The sequence below is a fragment of the Leucoraja erinacea genome, chromosome 37, assembly GCF_028641065.1.
Source record: "Leucoraja erinacea ecotype New England chromosome 37, Leri_hhj_1, whole genome shotgun sequence".
NCBI lineage: Eukaryota > Metazoa > Chordata > Chondrichthyes > Rajiformes > Rajidae > Leucoraja > Leucoraja erinaceus.
In genome coordinates, this window is record NC_073413.1 from 5,196,877 (window position 1) to 5,219,139 (window position 22,263).

A 22,263-nucleotide genomic window follows, 5' to 3' on the forward strand; every position below is an offset into this window, starting at 1 on the left:
GAAGGACCGGGTGGCGTTTCCTCATCCCATATCTCTAAAGTCAGGAGGCGTCTGTTGTACACTTCACCCAGGGGTCTGGTGTGGAACTAGCCTAGTGTAAGGTCGCCAGTGTAAGTGAGTCAGAGCGGAAGGCTGGCCTGAATCCGATATCTCTGACCTTTACAACAATTGCCCAGCCAAGCTAAGTGCCGACAGTATCAATCGCGAGATCCAAAATAACTCTGACCTATCGTTTTTTGTTTGGCAGGCTGGCAAACCTGAATTAATTCATCTTTCGACACAGGCATCGGGCACCTCTCCCTGTTGATGCCTGAGGTTCCCAAAGCACCAGAGCGGAGAGGTTCAGCAAGCACCTCTCAGCAAATGGTATGTTAGCATTCATAGCAAAAGGATTTGAGTATAAGAGCAGGGAGGTTCTACTGAAGAAGGGTTTCGGCCCGAAACGTTGCCTATTTCCTTCGCTCCATAGATGCTGCTGCACCCGCTGAGTTTCTCCAGCTTTTTTGTGTACCTGAGGTTCTACTGCAGTTGTACAGGGTCTTGGTGAGACCACACCTGGAGTATTGCATACAGTTTTGGTCTCCTAATCTGAGGAAAGACATTCTTGCCATAGAGGGAGTACAGAGAAGGTTCACCAGACTGATTCCTGGGATGGCAGGACTTTCATATGAAGAAAGACTGGATAGACTCGGCTTGTACGCGCTAGAATTTAGAAGATTGAGGGGGGATCTTATAGAAACTTACAAAATTCTTAAGGGGTTGGACAAGCTAGATGCAGGAAAATTATTCCCGATGTTGGGGAAGTCCAGAACAAGGGGTCACAGCTTAAGGATAAGAGGGAAGTCTTTTAGGACCGAGATGAGAAAATCATTTTTTACACAAAGTGGTGAATCTGTGGAATTCTCTGCCACAGAGGGTAGTTGAGGCCAGTTCATTGGCTATATTTAAGAGGGAGTTAGATGTGGCCCTTGTGGCTAAAGGGATCAGGGGGTATGGAGAGAAGGCGGGGATGGGATGCCGAGTTGGATGATCAGCCATGATCATATTGAATGGCGGTGCAGGCTCGAAGGGCCGAATGGCCTCTACTCCTGCACCTATTTTCTATGTTTCTATGTTTCTAACCTGGGTTTGGATGTGGTGGAAGGAACTGCAGATGCTGGTTGAAACCGAAGGTAGGCACAAAAAGCTGGAGGAGTTAAGGGCCTGTCCCAGTTGCCAATTTTTCTCGTCATATCAGTGTCGCCAAAATATTTTGACCATTTCGAAATCCAGCGGCGATAAAAAAATGTGGCGACACTTGAAAAAAACACTGCGCCTCAATACGCTGCAACTATTTCGGTGACCTGATATGTCGGTCAATGATGCCGGCAGTCGGCGAAAAAAAATCGCCAATTGCTACAGGCGGGTCAGGCAGCATCCCTGGAGAGACGGAATGGGTGACAATTCGGGTCGAGACCCTTCTTCAGACACGGTGAACCCTAACCCTAACCGTGCAAATATATCAAGCCCTGGTCTAATTCCACCAACGACAGGATAGGAATGGGATTCAATTGAAAGAAACAGCACGGAAACAGACCCTTTAGACTATGAGGGGGAGAACTGGATATTTTTAGTGCCTTCCCTCACAGTGAATTCTGCTGTGGGGGGACGTTTCATGTTGATTTCTATAGTGTACTGTTCTGTGTCTTTTTTCTTTTTTCTCTTTTTTGTTTTGTATGGATATATTGACATTTGATCTGTTCAATTAATTTAATCAATCTCTGTAAAGCACTTTGGTTCAAATACTGGTTTTGTTGAAAAGTGCTATATAAATAAAGATTATTATTATTATTATTATTATTTAGCCCACCAAGTAAACTGCGATAAAAAATAGAGCTAATGTAAACTCAGCAGGTCCCGCAGCCAGGTTTTAGCAACACATAACAAAGAAACATTTAGATTGTCCCATTAACCCACTTCACGCCTTCTCTCCTTGTCTCCTTATCTAACAACCGTCTGTCTGTTCATCTCTGGCCTTTGACCAGCCATCCGACAATCACACCTGCATCCACCTATCACATCTGAAAAAGGGACCCAAACCGTCACCTATCTTAGTCGGAGAGTCAATAGAGTGATAGAGTGCGGAAACAGGCCCTTCAGCCCAACTCGCCCACACTGGCCAACAATGTCCCAGCGACACTAGTCCCACTTGCCTGCCTTTGGTCCATATCCCTCCAAACCTGTCCTATCCATGTACCCCTCTAACTGTTTCTTAAACGTTGCGATAGTCCCAGCCTCAACTACCTCCGCAGGCAGCTTGTTCCGTGCGCCCACCACTCTTTGCGTGAAAAAGTTACCCCTCGGATTCCTATTAAATCTTTTCCCCTTCACCTTGAACCTGTGTCCTCTGGTCCTCGATTCCTCTACTCTGGGCAAAAGATCTACCCGATCTATTCCTCTCATGATTTTATACACCTCATTCTCCTGCACTCCACGGAATAGAGACCCAGCCTACTCAACCTCTCCCTATAGCTCATGCCCTCTAGTCCTGGCAACATCCTCGTAAATCTTTTCTGAGCTATTTCAAGCTTGACAATATCTTTCCTATAACATGGTGCCCAGAACTGAACACAGTATTGTCAATGCAGTCTCACCAACGTCTTATACAACTGCAAGATCAAGTCCTGGCGACATAGAAACATAGACATAGAAAGATCGAAAATAGGTGCAGGAGTAGGCCATTTGGCCCCTCGAGCCAGCTCTGCCATTCAATAGGCTAATCCTCTAAAATCAGTAACCCGTTCCTGCTTTCCCTCCATATCCCTTGATTCCGTTAACCCTAAGAGCTAACTCTCTCTTGAAAACATCCAGTGAATTGGCCTCCACTGCCTTCAGTGGCAGAGAATTCCACAGATTCACAACTCTCTGGGTGGAAAGGTTCTTCCTCATCTCAGTCCTAAATGGCCTCCCCCTTATTCTTAAACTGTGTGACCCCTGGTTCTGGACACCCCCAACATTGTTCCTGCATCTAGCCTTTCCAATCCCTTAAGAATTGCATATGTTTCTATAAGATCCCCTCTCATCGTTCTAAATTCCAGCCCATCCTTGTGAATCTTCTCTACGCTGTTGCTGGCCCCTGACCGGTTAATTCAGTTAAGTCAGTGCGCGGGAGAAGCGAGTGAGAATTACTGGGTACTCGGTTGATGGCTTTCAGCGGGCGGAGAACACGGACGGTGCGGATCGCAGAGAGGCTGACGTTCTGTAGGTCCAGCGAGTACTCCACCATCCTGCCAAAGAGAGAACAAGACACAAAGTCAAACCAACACCAACTCACGGCCCTGCCTGGGAAAACAGACGCTAGCATTACTATGGCTGATGTTTCGGGTCGAAACCCTTCTTCAGAACCGCAACCCGAAACATCTACCTCGTGTGGTGATCAACACCATCCTGGCCACACACTCATCTCCCCGCTACCTTCAGGTAGAGGGTACAGGAGCCTGAAGACTGCAACGTCCAGGTTCAGGAATAGCTGCTTCCCCACAGCCATCAGGCTATTAAACTCAACTCAAACAAAACTCTGAACATTACTAGCCCAATGCACTTTATCTGTTTTATTTATTGATGTGTATATATATTTATACAATGGTATATGGACACGTTGATCTGTTCTGTATTCATGCCGACTATGTTCTGTGTGCTGAAGCAAAGCAAGAATTTAATTGTCCTATCTGGGACACATGACAATAAACTCTCTCGAATCTTGAACGTCATCCCTTCCTTCCATCCAAAGATGCTGAACACTGACTTGGAGGAACAGCACCCGCATATTTCACCTGGGCAGCTTACACCCCAGCAACACAGATATTGACTTCTCCAACTTCAAGTAGCCCTTGCTTTCCCTCTTTCTCCATCCCTCCTCCTTCCCAGTTCTCCCACCAGTCTCACTGCCTCTGACTACATTTTATCTCTGTTTACCTTCTCCCAACTAACAACGAACTACTCTACATTTTCCTTGTTCTCCATTCCCTTTGTCCTGTTTTCACGCCTTAAGGGCCTGTCCCACGAGCATGCGACCTGCATGCGGCAAGCGCGACCAAACTGGAAGCGGGGGCCGCGCGGAAGTCGAGTGAGTGACGTGAAATTCGAGCGAAGTCCGCGGGAAGTTCGCGCGTGACGTACGGAGTTGAGACGCTGCGCACGCCCGTCGAGGCGCTGCGTACGGCCCCAATGCAGCTGCGGGCCGGCAGGCCGTTGCCGTGCGGAATTTTTGAACACGGTCAGTTTTTCAGAGCCCCGCTCGATGTCGGGACCAGCTCCGCACAACTCCATTCAGCTCCGGCGATCGAAGTGGGACCGGCCCCGCGAGGCCGTACGGCTCAAGCGATCAGGTTAGGTCGCGCTTGCCGCATGGAGTCGCATGCTCGTGGGACAGGCCCTTTAGGTAACACCGTCCGTGAATATATCACTGTTCCTCTGTATTGGCCTTTCAGTGGCAAATTTGTTTGATGAATCAACTCAGTCAAATTTTCTTATGCGCACCAAATATCACAACGGGCCTTGTGTTATAGAGTTGTGTTACAGAGTTGACGTGGAAAAGCTTTTCCCAATGAGAGTGGGGAAGATTCAAACAAGGGGACATGACTTGAGAATTAAGGGACTGAAGTTTAGGGGTAACATGAGGGGGAACTTCTTTACTCAGAGAGTGGTAGCTGTGTGGAATGAGCTTCCAGTGAAGGTGGTGGAGGCAGGTTCGTTTTTATCATTTAAAAATAAATTGGATAGTTATATGGACGGGAAGGGAATGGAAGGTTATGGTCTGAGCGCAGGTATATGGGACTAGGGGAGAATATGTGTTCGGCACGGACTAGAAGCGTCGAGATGGCCTGTTTCCGTGTCGTAATTGTTATATGGTTATATGGTTATCTGTGGAGATTACATTAAAAAATACTAAAGAAATCCGTGCAAGACAAGGCACCTTGATCATCGGTGTATAAGGTACTGAGAACATTGTCGCCAGGACTGGAGGGTCGGAGCTGTTGGGAGAGGTTGAGTAGGCTGGGACTCTATTGCATGGAGAGTGGAGGATGAGGGGTTATATTATGGAGGTGTATAAAATCGTGAGGGGAATAGATCGGGTAGATGCACATAGTATCATACCCAGCGTAGGGGCATCGAGGACCAGAGGACATAGGTTTAAGGTGAAGGGGGAAAAGGTTTAATAGGAATCTGAGGGGCAACCTTTTCACACAGAGGGTGGTGGGTGTATGGAGTGAGTGGTCAGAGGAGGTAGTTGAGGCTGGGACTATTCCAACGTTTAAGACATAATTAGACAGGTACATGGATAGGACAGGTTTGGAGGGATATGGGCCAAACGTGGGCGGGTGGGACTAGTGTAGCTGGGACATGTTGGCCGGTGTGGGCAAGTTGGGCTGAAGGGCCTGTTTCCACACTGTATCTCTCTATGACTCCATGAGTGATACAAAACCAACAGCTACAAGGCAGCATCCAAAGAGAGTGGGTAAGACAGATGCAGTCTGTTGATACAGATGTAATGGAAGCTATCCATCCTACATATGTCAATTCAAAACACGCCAAATGCATTAAATGTTAGTGAAGATAGCCACATATCCTCAGTTGCAAGCTTGAAGCCAATGCCGTTGATCAAATAAACTCCAGTGATGTGATTACTTCACAGAAGGGAAGCTTATGCTGTGGGATGGCTAAGCAGTATTTTTGAATCCTCTGTAAATGTTGCTCTTGAGCAGCAGATTTACAGAGTGGAAGCAATCTGTGGCAGTGAAGAAACCTTTCCCGAACAATCCTTCTCCCCACGACCCACGAGGGTTTTCTCCGAGATCTTCGGTTTCCTCCCACTCTCCAAAGGCGTGCAGGTTTGCAGGTTAATTTTCAGTTGAGTTTAGTTTCGAGATACAGCGCGGAAACATGCCAGCGATCCCTGCACGCTAACTCTATCCGACACATACTAGAGACATTTTTTTGCGCCTCATTTACCAAGCCAGTTTTACCTACGTACCTGCACGTCTTTGGAGTGTGGGAGGAAACCGAAGATCTCGGAGAAAACCCACGCAGGTCACGGGGAGAAACTACAAACTCCGTACGGACAAGCACCCGTGGTTGGGATCGAACCCGGGTCTCCGGTGCTGCAAGCGCTGTAAATGCCCCTGTCCCACTTAGGAAACCTGAACGGAAACCTCTGGAGACTTTGCGCCCCGCTCAAGGTTTCCATCCGGTTCCCGGAGGTTTTTGTCAGTCTCCCTACCTGCTTCCACTACCTGCAACCTCCGGCAACCACCTGCAACCTCCGGGAACCGCGTGGAAACTAGGGTGGGGCGCAAAGTCTCCAGAGGTTTCCGTTCAGGTTTCCTAAGTGGGACAGGGGCATCAAAAGGCAGCGACTCTACCGCTGTGCCACTGTATCACCCTTTGTGTGGCATTGGCTTGGTATAAATGTAAATTGTCCCTGGTGTGGCTAAACTAAACTAAAATCTCTTCAGCCCAATTCCATTCGGAGAGGAGAAGGAGAAAGCTGGAAGAGAGGTGGGGGCAGGACAAAGCCAGGCAAGTGATCAGTGGAGCCAAGCAACTGCAGATGCAGGCTCACTAACCAAAACACACAAAATGCTGGAGTAACTCAGCAGGTCAGGCAGCATCTCTGGAGAACATGGATGGATGATGTTTCGGGTTCTTTCTTCAGAAGAGATAGGCGGATACAGGAGCGACTCTACTGCAGTGCCACAGTTCCGCCCGACGTGCCCCAAAAATTTCGTTCATTTCTATTTCTGCACTTTGCGAAACAGATTTTATGACATTGTTCCGGGTCAAATGGGCGCAGCCGAGATCAGTGAGAATTGACCAGGAGGCCCCAGGGAAATGAAACACAACAGGGATGCCAGCGTTCGACAAAGGGGAAATCATACAGTCAGGTTTTTACTGAAGCATGAAAGAGCACATCCCAAGGCAAGTTATTGACTGGCTGAGTGACCAACGCACAAAGACCCAACATGTGATTTAGCTTAGGACAGACAATCAGGAGTTTTTTTTCCTGGGTGAAAATGTCAAAGACGAGAAAGGACAAGTTTAAGGGCCTGTCTCACTTGGTGATTTTTACAGCGACTGCCGGCATCATTGACTGACCGACAATCAGGTCACCGACAAATGCGCAGCGTGATGCGGTGTTGGCGCGGCGTGATGACGTATTGAAGCGCGCTGTTTTTTCACGTGCCGCAACATTTTTTCCGTCGGATTTCGTCGGATTTTGAAATGTTCAAAATCTTTTGGCGTCACTGATATGACGCCGGCAGTCGCCGAAAAAAATCGGCAAGTGGGACAGGCCCTTTAGTTGCGAGAAACAGCGCGGAAACAGGCCCACCGGGTCCGCGCCGACCAGCGATCCCCGCACATTGACACTATCCTACACCCACTAGGGAATTTTTACACATACACCAACCTAATCGACTTACAAACCTGTACGCCTTTGGGGTGCGGGAGGAAACAGAAGATCTCGGAGAAAACCCACGCAGGTCACAGGGAGAACGTACAAACTCCGTACAGAGAGCGCCTGCAGTCGGGATTGAACCCGGGTCTCTGGCGCTGTCAGCGCTGTAAGGCAGCAACTCTACCGCTGCGCCACCACTGTGCCGTTTGGAGGGATACGGGCCAAATGCGGCAAGGTCGGCACGGGCTAGTTGGGCCGAAGGGCCTGTTTCCGTGCTGTGCGACCAGAGGGCACAGCTTTACGGGGATAGGGGCAAAGGCTAAAGACGATGAGTGGGGAAAGTTTTGTTTTACACACAGGGTGACCAGGCGTGGTGGTGGTGGCGCTGAGACGAGAGTGGCGTTTACCTGGTTGTAGCGAGGCAGAGACGAGAGTGGGCATTAACATGGCTTGTAGCGAGGCAGATCGGCACAGATATTGTGGGCAGGGGGAATGGTTGGATGTGGATCATTCGGCCCATGCAGGCAGATGAAAATAGTTTAGGTGCTCAGGCATCGGCCCTTCATGCACTGCCACAGATATTGTGGGCCTCAGAAGGGCCTCTTTCTGTGTTGTACTGCTCCATTAAATTCTGAATCTTCACCATCTTTGCAGAGTGAGTTAGGACTCTCTGCAGAATTCTTCCATTCGGCCCATCAAGTCTGCTCCGCCATTCAATCATAGCTGATCTATCTCTCCCTCCTAACCCCATTCTCCTGCCTTCTCCCCATAACCCCTGACACACGTACTAATCAAGAGTCCATCTATGTTTTAGAAAGAACTGCAGATGCTGGTAAAATCGAAGGTAGGTACAAAATGCCAGAGAAACTCAGCGGGCGAGGCAGCATCTATGGAGAGAAAGAATAGGCAACGCTTCGGGTTGAGACTACCCCTTCTCTTCATAGATGCTGCCTCACCCGCTGAGTTTCTCCAGCATTTTGTATCTACCTTTCAAGAGCCTATCTATCTCTGCCTTAAAAATGTCCATTGACTTCTGTGGCAAAGAATTCCACAGATTCAATCCCTCTGACTAAATAAATTCCTCCTCATCTCCTTCCTAAAATAACGTCCTTATATTCTGAGGCTGTGCTGTCTGATCCTGGCCTCTACCACTAGTGGAAACATCCTCACTACATTCACTCTACCCAGGCTTTTAATCATTCGGCAAGATTCGATGAGGTCCCCCCCTCGTCCTTCTAAACTCGTGTTAAATCTGGAGGGGAGACTGGTCTAGACTTTAGATGCAGATGAGTGAGGAAAAAACAATATTATGATTCGGGCCTTACGGAGCAGGTTTAAAAAACATGATCGAGCTTGTGTGTTAGCGCCACTAAGCAAATCTGACATTTGAAAATAGGATGCTTGAATAATAGCTGATAATATCAGAACTTCGTGTAAATCTCTTAAGCCCTTCAAGCGATATACAGGAGAACATCAAAGAGTGATGTGATTAGACATATATCTCCAACGTTGATCCAGTCAGGTCATTGGGAGGTACTGTTGCATCGAGTCGAGGAGTGAAACCTTTGAGCACAGCGGTAGAGTTGCTGCCTTACAGCGCTGACAGCGCCAGAGACCCGGGTTCCATCCTGACTACGGGTGCGGAGTTTGGACGTTCTCCCCGTGACCCGCGTGGGTTTTTTTTTTTTCCGGGGGCTCCGGTTTCCTCCCGCTCTCCAAAGACGGGAACGTGCAGGTTTGTAGGTTAATTGGCTTCGGTATAAATTGTATAAGTGTAAAGGTTGTTCCCGAGTGCGTGTAGAGTGGTGTTAGTGTGCGGGGATCGCTGGTGGGTGATCGCGGACCCGGTGGGCCGAAGGGCCTGTTTCCCTGCTGTATCTCTAAACTTAAACGAGAGAGAGAGTGAGAGAGAAAGAGAGAAAGAGAGTGGGGAAGGGAGAGAGAGAGGAAGGGAGAGAGAGAGGGGGGGGGGAGAGAGAGATATTGTGTGTTAAGAGGGAACTGCAGATGCTGGAGAATCGAAGGTTACACAAAAAAGCTGGAGAAACTCAGCGGGTGCAGCAGCATCTATGGAGCGAAGGAAATAGGCAACGTTTCGGGCCGAAACCCAAGGGTTTCGGCCCGAAACGTTGCCTATTTCCTTCGCTCCATAGATGCTGCTGCACCCGCTGAGTTTCTCCAGCTTTTTTGTGTAACCTGAGATATTGTGGTTAATTGCTGGCTAGTAGTCCATGTCTCCCTCTCTCTCTCTTGTTTAAGTTTACAGATACAGCACGGAAACAGGCCCTTCGGCCCATCGAGTCCGCACCGACCAGCGATCCCCGCACAGTAACACTATCCTGCACACACTAGGGACATTTTTCACATTTATACCAGGCCAATTAGCCTACAAACCTGCACGTCTTTGGAGTGAGGTTCTCAGCGAAAACCCACGCAGGTCTCGGGGAGAACATGCAAACTCCGTACAGACAAGCACCCGTAGTCAGGATCGAACCTGGGTCTCTGACACTGCGAGCGCTGCGTGGCAGCAACTCTACCGCTGCGCCATTGTGACCCTTGTTATTTGGAAATAGACGAATGGAGCTGGAGCTGGAGCTAACGCAGACAAACTACAAATCGCCTCACTGCAAGGGGACCATCTCTAGTCCCGACTTCAACCATTCCTTGCGGCCTCAATCTGCATAATGCTGTGTAGCAGGGCAAGTTGTTAACTTGGACTCTGCAGACCTTTGCGACAAATGGCTGGCGGATGAAGGAATTAATTAGGGCCGGGTGACTGTGCCTCATTAGAGTCTTCCCTCAGCAGCGATTCCGTGCAAAGTCTCAGCAACATTTCATGCGCCTGCCTGCCGGGGACGAAGGCTGCAATCAATCTGTTCCAGGGTCACTTCCTGCTTCCAGAAGAACAGCGAAGAAAAGGGTCTCGACCCGAAACGTCACCGATTCCTCGTCTCCTGGAGGCGCCGCCTGGCCCGCTGAGTTGCTCCAGCTTTGTGTGGCTTTGTTCGGTGACAACCAGCTTCTGCAGTTCCTCCCCTACATGTTTTGTCTGCAAAATCTCCTCATGGGCCTGTCCCACATAGGTGACTCTTTAGGCGACTGCCAGGGACTAGATTTAATGGAATTCAAGATTCAATTTATTTGTCATTTGGACCCCTTGAGGTCCAAACGAAATGCCGTTTCTGCAGCCATACATTACAAACAAATAGACCCCAGACACAACATAATTTACATAAACATCCATCACATCGCTGTGATGGAAGGCCAAATAAACTTATCTCTCCACTGCACTCTCCCCCCCCCCCCCCCCCCCGATGTCAGAGTCAAGGTCAAAGCCCCCGGCTGGCGATGGCGATTGTCCCGCGGCCATTAAAGCCACGCCGGGTGGTGCGAGGTCGCACACCGGGTCTTGGTGTTAGAGCCCCTGGCGTGCGCTCGCAGAGTCCCGCGGCCATTCCAAGCCGCGCGGGGCGGTGCTGTAAGGCCCCGCTCCAGGAGCTCTTCGACCCCGCAACTCGGGCGGGAGAAGTCGCCGTTGCGAGAGCCCTGAAAAGCGGTCTCCCCCCAGGGACCCGCGGGCTCCCGGTGCCGCCGTCCGCCAGACCCGCAGTTGCAGCCTCCGAATCTCCGGAGGTCGGGCCGCAGCAGCAGCAGCAGCAGCAGCGCTCCACCACCGCTCCACCCGCTCCGGACTCGGCCAGCTCCGCGACGGTGACGGTGAGTCGTCGGCACCAGAGTCCCCGGTCTTTCCTGTTGGAGGCCGCTCCTCGTTGCAGCCCCAACGACAACGGAGACCCGACAAAGAAAAGGTCGGGTCTCCCGTGCAGGGAGAGATTTAAAAGTTGCCCCCTCCCTCCCACCCCCCCACACACACATACCCCAACAAAAAATAACAAAAACTACATAGAAACATAGACAAAAAATAATAAAAACGCGGACGGGCTGTAGAGGCCGCTGCTGACGAGAGTCGCGCCGCCTACCGGATAAGGATGCGTTATCTTTATTCACCTACGTCAACCTACAACAGCAAAAATTGCAGCCACTGTCGCCCAAAAATTTTCAACATGTTGAAAATTTTGCGGCAGTCGCCTGTAGTCGCCCAAAAACTCGCCTAAGTGGGACAGGCCCTTCACGGTGTGCCTACTTTGAAGTTCTCCTCCTCTCTCCCATGAGAGTTGCAGAATGGATCGACTGGGCTAATACATTCACTGGAATTTGGAAGGATGAGAGGCGATCTTATAGACACATATAAAATCCTTCAGGGATTGGACAGGCCAGATGCAGGCAAAATGTTCCCGATGTTGGCGGAGTCCAGAACCAGGGGTCACACAGTTTAAGATTCAGGGTTGGGCCATTTGGGACTGAGATGAGGAAGAACCTTTACACCCAGAGAGTTGTGAATCTGTGGAATTCTCTGCCACAGAGGGCAGTGGAGGCCGATTCACTAATGTTTTCAAGAGAGAGTTAGATTTAGCTCTTAAGGCTAACAGAATCAAGGGATATGGGGAAATGGCAGGAACGGGGTGGGTCGACGGACCTGTTTCCGCGCTGTATCTCTAAACTAAACTAAAGTAAGCTATGCTTTTGTCACCAAGACAGTTCCACTTGTGGAGGCTTGCTGCCTAAACAGTAACAGCTGCAATTCCTACACTCTAACAGTGGCTGAACTTCAACAGGTGCTTCAGAGACACTCAAGAACATCTCGAGTTTGATGAGAGCTCTAGAAAAGGAACTTCTTTCCCTCCTCAACAACACTTCAGCCTTTGTGACAATATGTAGGAGATGGTGGACGGCACGGTGGTACAGCGGTAGAATTGCTGCCTCACAGCGCCAGAGCCCGGGTTCAGCCCTGACCTGACCATATAACCATATAACAATTACAGCACGGAAACAGGCCATCTCGGCCCTACAAGTCCGTGCCGAACAAATGTTTTTTTTCCCCTTAGTCCCACCTGCCTGCACTCATACCATAACCCTCCATTCCCTTCTCATCCATATGCCTATCCAATTTATTTTTAAATGATACCAATGAACCTGCCTCCACCACTTCCACTGGAAGCTCATTCCACACCGCTACCACTCTCTGAGTAAAGAAGTTCCCCCTCATATTACCCCTAAACTTCTGTCCCTTAATGACCAATAGACAATAGGTGCAGGAGTAGGCCATTCGGCCCTTCAAGCCAGCACCGCCATTCACTGTGATCATGGCTCATCATCCCCAATCAGTTCCCCGCTCCTACCTTCTCCCCATACCCCCTGACTCCGCTATCTTTAAAAGCCCTCTCTCTTGACCTTGCAGTATGAAGATTGATTTATTTAATTTCAAATAACTCCAGCATTCCCTCCCCCACCTGAGTCATCCTACTAGTTCCACTTCGCATCCCTGTATCCCTTCATAATCCCCTCTTCCCTAGCCAACAATGGACCATTGTGGGCTCTACCCTTCCTCGTTCATCTGTTGCCGGCCCTGATTTGTTCTGGCCCTTTCCCTACCTTTAGATATTCCCCCATCCCTCTTCTGCCTTCTTCCAGTCGGAAGATCATCACAAATCCTTTTGTTGCAGCCTGTCCCGCTGAGTTACTCCAGCACTCTGTGTGTCTATCCACGCAAAACTGAAAGTGTCTTCCACTGAAGTGCACATAATTTTATAAGTGATAGGAGCAGAATTAGGCCATTCAGCCCATCAAGTCTACTCCGCCATTCAATCATGGCTGATCTATCTTTCTTTCTCAACCCCATTCTCCTGCCTTCTCCCCGTAACCTCTTTATAACAAGAGGAGCAAAGAGGTCGTTCTGCAGTTGTACCGAGCCCTAGTGAGACCACACCTGGAGTATTGTGTGCAGTTTTGGTCCCCTAATTTGAGGAAGGACATTCTTGCTATCGAGGGAGTGCAGCGTAGGTTTACAAGGTTAATTCCCGGGATGGCGGGACTGTCATATGCTGAGAGAATGGAGCAGCTGGGCTTGTACACTCTGGAATTTAAAAGGATGAGAGGGGATCTTATTGAAACATATAAGACTGTTAAGGGTTTGGACACGCTAGAGGCAGGAAACATGTTCTCGATGTTGGGGGAGCCCAGAACCAGGGGCCACACAGTTTAAGAATAAGGGGTAAGCCATTTAGAACGGAAACGAGGAAACACTTTTTCTAACAGAGAGTGGTGAGTCTGTGGAATTCTCTGCCTCAGAGGGCGGTGGAGGCTGGTTCTCTGTATACTTTCAAGAGAGAGCTAGATAGGGCTCTTAAGGATAGCGGAGTCAGGGGATATGGGGAGAAGGCAGGAACGGGGTACTGATTGGGGATGATCAGCCATGATCATATTGAATGGTGGTGCTGGCCTACTCCTGCACCTATTGTCACCCGTACCGTACTAATCAAGAATCTATCTATCCCTGCCTCAAAAATATCCACTGACTTGGCCTCCACAGCCGTCTGTGGCGATGAGATCCACAGACTCACCAGATGACGGTGGAAGAGTTCCGTGTGAATTAAAATCAGAACATTGGCGGGTGTTGGAAATCTGAAGTAAAAACAGAACAGGCCCCGTAACGGCCAACAGGCCGCAAGGTTTCCATGACAACCTTCACCTCTGACCCCCAAACCTGAGCTCTCCGCAGATGCTGCCCGACCAGCCTGGGCTCACACCAAACTATTTCTGTTTCACTGTTTTTAAAAAAAAGAACAGAACGAGCTCTGTTTGACATTGTATTCCTCAGACAAAAACAGCTAAAAATAAAAGCTTCTCTCATCTTTATTGCTCTGCTCTTTGCGAGAGTTTGCAGAGCAACACTGGGGCTCCTGCTTCTTATTTTAGAACAGTGGGCTCTCTTCGTGGACTGTGATGCGCCGTGGCAGCGTGAGTGGGTGAGTGTGTGTGTCTGGGTGAGTGTGTCGGAGTAAGTGAGTGTGTCGGTGTCGGATGCCAGGACACGAAGGAGAGCAAGGGAGAAGACGAGAGAGTGGGGAGAGAGACAGGAGTTACAGTGAGACACCATTGACTCAGGGGAGAGAGAGGAGAGGGGGGACACATAGAGAGGCAACACACAAACAGGGGGAGAAACACACGGGGAGAGGAGAGAGAGAGAGGGGTGAGAGGACGAGAGAGGAGTGGGAGAAGGAGGGAGTATGAGGGAAGGGGAGAGAGAGAGGGGAGGAGAGAGAGGAAAAGGAGAGGAGAGGGGAGAGAGAGGGGAGAGAGAGGGAGAGAGAGGGAGAGAGCGAGAGAGATGGGGGAGAGAGAGAGGGGGGACGAGAGAGAAGAGAGAGAGGAGGGGAGAGAAGGAGAAGGGGGAGAGAAGAGGAGGAGGAGAGGGGAGGGGAGGGAGAGAGAGAGGGAGGGAGGAGGAGAGGAGAGAGGGAGGCGATGAGAGGGGGAGTGAGGAGGGGAGAGAGAGGAGGGAAAGGGGAAAGAGAGAGGGACGAGGGAAGGAGAGAAGAGGAGGAGGGGAGAGGGAGAAGAGGGAGAGAGAGAGCGGAGAGTGGAGCGAGGAGAGCGGAGAGGAGGGAGCGGAAGGGAGGGAGGGTAGAGAGGAGAGAGGGAGCAGGAGGAGAGAGAGGGAGAGAGAGGGAGAGAGAGAGAGAGAGAGAGAGAGAGAGAGAGAGAGAGAGAGAGAGAGAGAGAGAGAGAGAGAGAGAGAGAGAGAGAGAGAGAGAGAGAGAGAGAGAGAGAGAGAGAGGGAGAGAGAGAGAGAGAGAGAACGAGGGAGAGAGGAGAGGAGAGAAGGGAGGAGAGGAGGGCGGGAGGGGGGGGGGCAGGAGGGGAGAAGGGAGGAGAGAGAGGGGGGGAATGGGCGAAGGAGAGGAGGAGGAGGGAGGAGAGGGGGGAAAGGAGAGGGAGTCAGAGAGAGAGGGGGAGGAGAGAGAGGAGAGGGAGATAAAGGGGCGGGAGGAGAGGAGGGAGGGGAAGGGGGGAGGAGAGGAAGAGAGAGAGAAGAGAGAGAGGGTCGAGAGAGAAGAAGAGAGAGAGGGGGAGAGAGGGAAAGAGAGATCGAATGAGAGAGGTGAGAAGAGAGAGGGAGAGAGAGGGGGAGGAAGAGAAAGAGAGGAGAGAGAGAGAGGGGGGGGAGGAGGGAGGAAGAGAGAGGAGAGGATGAGGAGAGGGAGAGAAGGAGGGGAGAGAGGAGGTGAGAGGAGGAGAGAGGAGAGGAGAAGGAGAGAGAGAGGGGAAGGAGAAAGAGAGGTGAGGGGGAGAGAGGAGAGAGAGGAGAGAAGAGAGAAGAAGAGAGGGGGGAGAGGAGAGGGGAGAGGAGGAGAGGAGGAGAGAAGGAAGAGAGAGAGAGGGAGAGGAGAGGAGAGGAGAGAAAGGAGAGAGAGAGAGAGAAGGGATAGGGAGGAGCAGGAGAGGAGAAGAGAGAGAAGGAGGGGAGAGAGAGGGAAGACAGGGGAGGAGGAGAGGAGGGGGGGAGGAGAGGGGGAGGAGAGGAGTTAGAGGGGAAGAGAGAGAGCGGAGAAGAGAGGAGGAGGAGGGGGAAGAAAAGATGGGAGAGAGAAAGGAGGGAGGGGAGGAAGGGAGGAGGAGGAGAGAAGAGGGGGAGAAAAGAGAGGAGGGGAAGAGGATTTAGAGGAGAAAGAGAGGGGGGAGGAAGAGAAGAGAGAGAAGAGGAGGGGAGAGGTCGAAAGAAAGGAGAGGAGAGGGAAGAGAAGAGAAAAGGAGGAGAGGAGAGGAGAAGGGAGGAGAGAGAAGGAGAGAGAAGAGAAGAAAGAGAAGGGAGGAGAAGAGAGGAGCGGGGGAGGAGAGGAGAATAGAGGAAGGGGGGGGGAGAGGGAGAGGGTAGGGAGAAGGTGGGAGAGAGTAGAGGAGAGGAGGAGGAGGGAGGAGGAGGAAAGGGGAAGAGGAGAAAGAGAGGGGAAAGGGAGAGAGACGGGAAGAGCAGAGAGAGAGGAGGGGAGAGGAGAGGAATGGGGAGGGGGAGAGAAGGAGAAGGGAGAGAAGGAGAGAGAGAGAGAGAGAGGGAGAGAGGGGGAAGGGGGGCAGGAGAGAGGAGAGGAGAGAGGGGGGGAGAGTAGCGGGAGAGGAGGGGAGAGAGAGAGGACAACAAGTCTCACAAGAGAGGTAAACAAGACTAGGGGAAGATGGGAAGAGACAGCAAGAGGGCAAGAGGGGCCGGGGGGGGGGAGGACGAAGAGGATGTTCAGAAACCAAACTGGATCGAATCAGTTTATACGCTCAAGTGTCATGGTCACATTAATATAAATCTACAGTCACAAGTTCACAAGTTATAGAAGTAGAATTAGACCATTCGGCCCATCGCGTCTCCTCCACCATTCAATCATGGCCGATCTCTGTCTCCTAATCCCATTTTCCTGCCTTATCCCCAAAACCCTTGACACCCGTTCTAATCAAGGACTTGTCTATCTTTGCCTTAAAATAATCCACTGACTTGGCCTCCACAGCCCTCTGTGGCAATGAGTTCCACAGATTCACCACCCTCTGACTAAAGAAGTTCCTCCCCACTCCTTTCTCAAAGAGCGCCCTTTATTTCTGAGGTGACGACCTCTGGTCCCACACTCTCCCACCAGTGGAAACATCCTTTCCACATCCACTCTATCCAGGCCTTTCATTGTCCTGTACGTTCCAATGAGGTCCCCGCTCATCCTGCTATATGTGGCGGTGTTTCACATTCAAAGGTGACGTTCCTTCAGCTCTCTCAGTCTTACCCGGACATGACGATGAAGAAGTCCAAGCGGTTCCACGTGTCGCCAAGGTAACACCTCTTCCCGACGATCCCCAAGGCAACCATCTTGACCACCATCTCCATGGCGAAGAAAATGAAAATGAAGTCATCAAAGGCCTGCAAAGGGGAAGAGAGGTTTCATTTGATCCCAGATCTGGCATTACGTTTGATCAATGTAATCTTGTCCAACTACCTCCTGGTTGAATGACTAGAAATAACCATGTGTAGGAAGGAACTGCACAGAAACATAGACAATAGGTGCAGGAATAGGCCATTCGGCCCTTCGATCCAGCACTACCATTCAATATGGTCATGGCTGATCACTCCGTTCCTGCTTTCTCCCCATATCCCTTGATTCCATTAGCCCTAACAGCTAAATCTAATCAGTCTGAAGAAGGGTCTCGGCCCGAAACGTCACCCATTCCTTCTCTCCAGAGATGCTGCCTGTCCCAGCTTTTTGTGTCTATCTTCGGAATAGACCAGCATCTGCAGTTCCTGCCTGCACGGCCATATCTAATTCTCTCTTGAATATATCAGGACAGAATCTGCAGATGCTGGGTCATTACCAAAGATAGGACTTCATAACAAGAGGATTTCAGTATAGGTGTAGAGAGGTTCTTCTGCAGTTGTGTAGGGCTCTGGTGAGACCACATCTGGAGGATTGTGTACAGTTTTGGTCTCCTAATTTGAGGAAGGACATCCTTGTGATTGAGGCCGTGCAGCGTAGGTTCACGAGATTGATCCCTGGGATGGCGGGACTGTCATATGAGGAAAGATTGAAAAGACTAGGCTTGTATTCACTGGAGTTTAGAAGGATGAGGGGGAGATCTTATAGAAACATATACAATAATAAAAGGACTGGACAAGCTAGATGCAGGAAAAATGTTCCCAATGTTGGGTGAATCCAGAACCAGGGGCCACAGTCTTAGAATAAAGGGGAGGCAATTTAAGACTGAGGTGAGAAAAAACGTTTTCACCCAGAGAGTTGTGAATTTGTGGAATTCCCTGCCACAGAGGGCAGTGGAGGCCAAATCACTGGATGGATTAAGAGAGAGTTAGATAGAGCTCTAGGGGGGAGTGGAGTCAAGGGATATGGGGAGAAGGCAGGCACGGGTTATTGATTGGGGCCGATCAGCCATGATCGCAATGAATGTGCTCGAAGGGCCGAATGGCCTATTTTCTATGTTTCTATAGGCACAAATTGCTGGAGTAGCTCAGCGGGACAGGGGAAAGGGACTGGGTGATGTTTCAAGTCGAGACCCTTCTTGTCCCGCTGGGCTACTCCACCATTTTTTGACTGTTCACGATTAGAAATACAGGTTGATTCCCTGTTGTCTGAGATCTGCCCCCATTGCCCATTCACGACCTCAATACAAGAATGTCTACTCCAATAAACCTCCAGCATCTTGAGTTTGATCGCACCAGCTGGGGCAGGAATGTGGACACCTACACACACAGTGCTGGAGTAGACTCAGCAGGAGGGACAGTCTTTTCAGAAGGGAGGAGGGGATCGAAAAATAGACACACAGCGATCCAGAGAGGAGAGCGAGAGGAAGGGGGGAAGGAGAGACAGACAGGAGAGGAGAGAGGGAGGAGAGAGGGAGGAGGAGAGGGGGGGGGGGGAGAGTCAGAGAAGAGTGAGAGCGCAGGAGAGAGAGGAGGGGGAGAGGGAGAGGGGGAACGAGGGGGGGGAGGTGAGAGAATGAGAGAGAGAGAGAGAAGAGAGAGAGAGAAGAGGGAGAGAGAGAAGAGAGAGAGAAGGGAGAGAAACACACACACACACACAGAGTGAGAGAGAGAGAGAGAGAGAGAGAGAGAGAAAGGGAGAGAGAGAGAAAGAGAGGGAGAGAGAGAGAGAGAGAGAGAGAGAGAGAGAGAGAGAGAGAGAGAGAGAGAGAGAGAGAGAGAGAGAGAGGGAGAGAGAGACAGAGAGAGAGAGAGAGAGGCAGAGAGAGAGACAGAGAGAAGAGACAGAGACAGACAGGCAGACAGAGACAGAGATAGACAGGGGGGATAGGAGGGGGAGAGAGAGGAGGAGAGGGGAGAGAGGAGACACACACACAGACAGACACACACACACACACAGAGTGAGAGAGAGAGAGAGAGAGAGAGAGTGAGAGAGAGAGAAGAGAGAGAGAGAGAGAGAGAGAGAGAGAGAGAGAGAGAGAGAGAGAGAGAGAGAGAGAGAGAGAGAGAGAGAGAGAGAGAGAGAGAGAGAGAGAGGACAGACAGAGATAGAGAGAGACAGAGTGAGTCATAGAGAGAGAGATCTTCAGAGGTGCTGTTTTTTTCCTGCCTGATAAAAAATGTCCCCGAGTAACAAAAGTACCGACGGCTGGCATAACGAGCCGCTACGGTATATCCACGGCCTCCTACGGACTCGTAACGAACATTCTGCAGGTTTGGGAGAATGTGTGAATAACTCCGGAAAGTGGGACAGGCCCTTTAACAGCAGAGGGAAAGGCCCTTCGGCCCACAATGTTTGTACCGAACATGATGCCAAGTTAAACTGATCTCATCAGCCTGTACATGATCCATGTCCCTCTATTCCTGGCATTTCTGAGTGCCTCTGTCATATTTGCCTCCACCACCATCCCTGGCAATGTGTTCCAGGCCCACCGTGTCTGCGCCGACCAGCGATCTCCCCGGTACACTAGCACTAGCCCAGGTCACGGGGAGAACGTGCAAACTCCTCACAGACAGGGGCGGCAGGGTGGCGCAGCGGGTAGAGTTGCTGCCTCACAGGGCCAGAGACGGGTTACTGGCCTAATCCTGCACCTATTGTCTATTGTCAAGGGGGCAACATGCAAACTCCATTCAGACAGCACCCGCTGCCCCATCGTGGGGCGATCGTTAGAGGGATTGGAAAATGTGGGTGTGGATTTTAAAATGGGGACATTAAAGGCCAGGGAATTTGGGGGTAAAAAGGCAGACAGTTCTAGTTCTTAGTTGCAACGTAGGGTGGTTGTTTACGTAGGGTGGTTGTTTACGGAGGATACAGAGATACCAGTTTGGAATATTCAACAGGGAACAACACTGTCACTGTGTACCATGTTGACACTTGCGGGCGGAGCACCAAGGCAAATTCCTTGTATGTGAATACCTGTCCAATAAGTTTATTCAAACTTCAAACTTATTCAATGAGCAGGTTTGTGCATTGTACGAGCCTAGCTGGGGCGCACATACTGCTGTTGGATCACATTCATCCAAAGGGTGCTAGCAATCTGCTTCATATCCAGCCAGTTGGCAGGGAGATGCAAAAGAATAACTGACTGGGCAACGGAACAGCGATGGAGGCAGTGGTCAGAAACTTGGTGCCAAATTGTTACTGATGACCTGCGTCATTGGCGGCAACGCTGGGATTTTCCTCACCAATCATTTGCAAGATGTTTGTCCATGCACGGGGATTGGGGAGAGTTATGGAGTTTGTGGGGGAAAACGCGGGCAGGAGGGAATGGTGTCGAAGGGCCATCAGCTGAGAAGGCTATTGGCTGCAACCTTCCCTCCATTGATGAACTGTACACTGCAAGGGCCAGGAAGCGAGCGGGCAAGATCATCTCTGACCCCTCTCACACTGGCCACAAACTCTTTGAATCACTTCCCTCTGGAAGGCGACTCCGGACTGTCATGGCAAACACAGCCAGACATAAAAACAGTTTTTATCCACGAGTAGTAACTCCACTCAATAATCAAAAATCTGTAGCCTCCTTCTGCTCTGGTATTTAATTTAATTCACATGTTTAATCAATAATGTGCATTTCTGTGGGATTCTCTGCCTCAGAGGATGGTGGAGGCAGGTTGTCCGGATGCTTTCAAGAGAGAGCTAGATAGAGCTCTTAAAGATAGCGGAGTCAGGGGATATGGGGAGAAGGCAGGAACGGGGTACTGATTGGGGATGATCAGCCATCATCACATTGAATGGCAGTGCTGGCTCGAAGGGCCGAATGGCCTACTCCTGCACCTATTGTCTATTGTCTTTAAGTGTGGGAGCGAGGTTGAAGCATCCTTACCTGTAGTATCTTGCACCTGTCGCTGGAGCAGTCGACGTCTTGGCAGGGCTGGTACATCCCCAGTGTTACGCAGTTGAGCAGAATGATCATCATGCTGACGTGCTCGAACCAGGTGAGGACGTGGGGTTAAGGACAAGACACAAGGCTCAGTCTGCCGCGCCGACAAAAGCTCCTCGCAAACCGTTCAACCGTTCAACCGCTAAAGGTGTCATCTTTGGTACCCGGACAACGTGGCGTCGAAGCAAAGAAGCCGGAGCCAAATAGCCGCATTGATACAAAGACGAAACGCCAAATAACCGAAAGCATACCAGACCGAAACGCCAACGAACCGAAAGGACGGGACGCCTAAAAGCCAACTAACAGAAAGACTGCATCGCCTAAAAACAAACTCACCGAATGGCCGCTCTGCCGAAAAGTCAAATAACGGACATGACGTCTCCAGGGGGGGGGGGGGGACTTGTCAGCGATTGGTCCAGACCCCCGCGTCCATCACATCACTGGCCGGTGGAGACGGGAGGGTGGGGATCATTTCCCCACACAAGCCATTATTTGACTTTTCGTCAGAGCGGCATTCGGTTAGGTGGCGTTTCGGCTGAGCGGCCATTCGGTGAGTTTGCTTTTAGGCAACGCAGCCTTTCTGTTAGTTGGCTTTTCTGCGTCCCGCCCTTTCGGTTCGTTGGCGTTTCGGCTTAGTTTCCATTCGGCTACCTGGCTTCGACTTCTGTGCCTCGGCTTGCCGTCCTTTGAGGCCACGTCCGCACACGGTCATCTCTTACGGGCGTGAGTAAGAGGAGCAGAATTAGGCCATTCATTGTCACCTCTTCCACAGCCAACAATGGACCATTGTGGGCTCCACCCTTCCTTGGTCATCTGTTGCCGGCCCCAATTTGCTCTGGCCTTTTCCTACCTCCTATTCTCCCCACACCTCAGTCTTCCACTACCTCTACTCCCATTCTGAAGAAGGGTCTCGACGCAAAACGTCACCCATCCATTTTCGCCAGAGTTGCTGCCTGACCCGCTGAGTTACTCCCATCTTTGAGTCTATCTAGGCTAAACTGAAACATTGTTTCCCACTGAAGTTTATCATTTCTAGGGGCAGAATTAGGCCATTCGGCCCATCTAGTCTACTCTGCCAATTTAAT

General features: G+C 50.6%; 1 protein-coding gene across 1 annotated transcript in view; it reads right to left on the bottom strand.

Annotated features, from left to right (window-relative positions):
• cacna1ia (calcium voltage-gated channel subunit alpha1 Ia) overlaps positions 1 to 21,232 on the bottom strand; it is a 184,674-nt gene extending 163,442 nt beyond the window's left edge. Inside the window, exons 1-3 of the mRNA XM_055662956.1 lie at positions 21,122 to 21,232; positions 17,095 to 17,228; positions 3,169 to 3,266 (exon numbers count right to left, since the gene is read on the bottom strand). Coding sequence (XP_055518931.1) covers positions 3,169 to 3,266; positions 17,095 to 17,228; positions 21,122 to 21,214 — 325 coding nt within the window. The 5' untranslated portion in view covers positions 21,215 to 21,232. The remainder of the gene's footprint in view (positions 1 to 3,168; positions 3,267 to 17,094; positions 17,229 to 21,121) is intronic.
• Between the last annotated feature and the right edge of the window lie 1,031 nt (positions 21,233 to 22,263).